This window comes from Hemibagrus wyckioides, linkage group LG04 (genome assembly GCF_019097595.1).
Source record: "Hemibagrus wyckioides isolate EC202008001 linkage group LG04, SWU_Hwy_1.0, whole genome shotgun sequence".
In the NCBI taxonomy this organism is placed as follows: Eukaryota; Metazoa; Chordata; class Actinopteri; order Siluriformes; family Bagridae; genus Hemibagrus; species Hemibagrus wyckioides.
This window is the reverse complement of record NC_080713.1, coordinates 30,578,699-30,581,198: the sequence shown is the minus strand read 5'-3', so window position 1 is coordinate 30,581,198 and position 2,500 is coordinate 30,578,699. Positions and strand designations below refer to the sequence as shown.

At 37.5% G+C, this 2,500-nt stretch overlaps 1 protein-coding gene across 1 annotated transcript in view; it reads left to right on the top strand.

Moving 5' to 3' along the window:
• Positions 1–2,500, top strand: part of LOC131351779 (aromatase) — a 13,880-nt gene that overhangs the window by 5,783 nt on the left and 5,597 nt on the right. Inside the window, exons 3-4 of the mRNA XM_058387366.1 lie at positions 1,216–1,370; positions 2,356–2,500. The exon at positions 2,356–2,500 is cut by the window's right edge and continues 32 nt beyond it. Coding sequence (XP_058243349.1) covers positions 1,216–1,370; positions 2,356–2,500 — 300 coding nt within the window. The remainder of the gene's footprint in view (positions 1–1,215; positions 1,371–2,355) is intronic.

Sequence of the window (2,500 nt, the reverse complement as noted above, 5' to 3'; positions counted from 1 at the left end):
GCGTGTTTGATGCGTGTTTGATGCGTGTTTGATGGGTGTTTGATGGGTGTTTGATGAGTGTTTGATGAGTGTTTGATGCGTGTTTGATGCGTGTTTGATGGGTGTTTGATGGGTGTTTGATGCGTGTTTGATGCGTGTTTGATGGGTGTTTGATGCGTGTTTGATGCGTGTTTGATGGGTGTTTTATGGGTGTTTGATGGGTGTTTGATGAGTGTTTGATGAGTGTTTGATGCGTGTTTGATGCGTGTTTGATGCGTGTTTGATGGGTGTTTGATGCGTGTTTGATGCGTGTTTGATGGGTGTTTGATGGGTGTTTGATGGGTGTTTGATGAGTGTTTGATGAGTGTTTGATGCGTGTTTGATGCGTGTTTGATGCGTGTTTGATGGGTGTTTGATGCGTGTTTGATGCGTGTTTGATGGGTGTTTGATGCGTGTTTGATGCGTGTTTGATGCGTGTTTGATGGGTGTTTGATGAGTGTTTGATGCGTGTTTGATGGGTGTTTGATGCGTGTTTGATGCGTGTTTGATGGGTGTTTGATGGGTGTTTGATGCGTGTTTGATGCGTGTTTGATGCGTGTTTGATGGGTGTTTGATGGGTGTTTGATGAGTGTTTGATGAGTGTTTGATGCGTGTTTGATGCGTGTTTGATGGGTGTTTGATGCGTGTTTGATGCGTGTTTGATGCGTGTTTGATGGGTGTTTGATGGGTGTTTGATGCGTGTTTGATGCGTGTTTGATGACTGTTTGATGACTGTTTGATGCGTGTTTGATGCGTGTTTGATGCGTGTTTGATGGGTGTTTGATGCGTGTTTGATGGGTGTTTGATGCGTGTTTGATGCGTGTTTGATGGGTGTTTGATGGGTGTTTGATGCGTGTTTGATGCGTGTTTGATGACTGTTTGATGACTGTTTGATGCGTGTTTGATGACTGTTTGATGACTGTTTGATGCGTGTTTGATGCGTGTTTGATGCGTGTTTGATGCGTGTTTGATGACTGTTTGATGCGTGTTTGATGACTGTTTGATGAGTGTTTGATGACTGTTTGATGAGTGTTTGATGAGTGTTTGATGAGTGTTTGATGCGTGTTTGATGCGTGTTTGATGCGTGTTTGATGCGTGTTTGATGCATGTTTGATGACTGTTTGATGACTGTTTGATGCGTGTTTGATGCGTGTTTGATGCGTGTTTGATGCATGTTTGCTGTGGGATGTGTTTCAGGCCGTCGGCGGTGTATCACGTGTTAAAACACTCGCAGTACACGTCGAGGTTTGGGAGTAAAGCAGGGCTGCAGTGTCTCGGCATGCACGAGCAGGGGATCATCTTCAACTGTAACATCACGCTGTGGAGGAAAGTGCGACTTTACTTCGCTAAAGGTGTGAACTTTAACTCTATTATTAATTCAACTCAAACACTGACATTTACTCAGATTAATAATAACAATAATCATACTTTTGGCTAGTGCCTGTGTGGGTTTACTCAGGGTTCTCCGGTTTCCTCCCACAGTCCAAAAACATGTACATTAGGTTGATTGGTCATTCTAGTGTGAGTGTGTCTGGTTGTCTGTCTATATGTGTGGCCCTGTGATGGACTGGGATAGGCTGGGATAGGCTCCAGCAGATCCCCGTGACCCTAATTAGGAATAAAGTGGGTATAGAAAATGAAAAAAAATTTTTTTAGCTATATTCTTTTGTTTGAATTCTAAATTTCTATTCCATATGAATATAAATCGATTTGTCTGAATGTTTGTGTATATATATATATATATATTTTTTTTTTTTTTGTGATCGTTCTCTTGTATTTTTAGTTTCATTCTTCACTTACTATTTTCGTACATTTTTATATATATTTTTCTTTAGTAGTAATGTGTCTGTCTAGTTTTTTTTGGCAAAGTTATTATGCATTATTTCTATTTTTCAATATTATTTTGATATTAATATAACATACTTTTGTCATTATTTCCTGATATTTTAAAATTGACATTTAATATTTTAACTAAATTACATTCTACAAAAATTATTTATTTATTTATTTATTTATTTATTTATTCATTCATTCATTCATTCATCTTGAATATATATCATTTAAAATTTTATTTAAATAATTAATTAAAAAAATTACCTTGTATTTTATTTATTTATTTATTTATTTATTTATTTATTTATTTATTTATTTATTTTTTACAGTATCTGAGTTTTAATAACATAAAAATCAATATTTTAACTTTATTTAATTTCTGCTTTATTACAACCTTTAGAATTAGATTTTTCTTCATGTACCTCTTTTGAGTCTAATGAACTTTCTGTCAGTTTTGTCAGCATGAAACTAACATTCCTCCTTGTGTGTGTGTGTGTGTGTCAGCTCTCACTGGTCCAGGGCTGCAGAGGACGTTAGATATCTGCATCACCTCCACAAACGCACACCTGGATGATTTGTCTCAGCTGACAGACGCTCAGGGACACGTCAACGTCCTCAACCTGCTGCGCTGCATCGTGGTGGACATTTC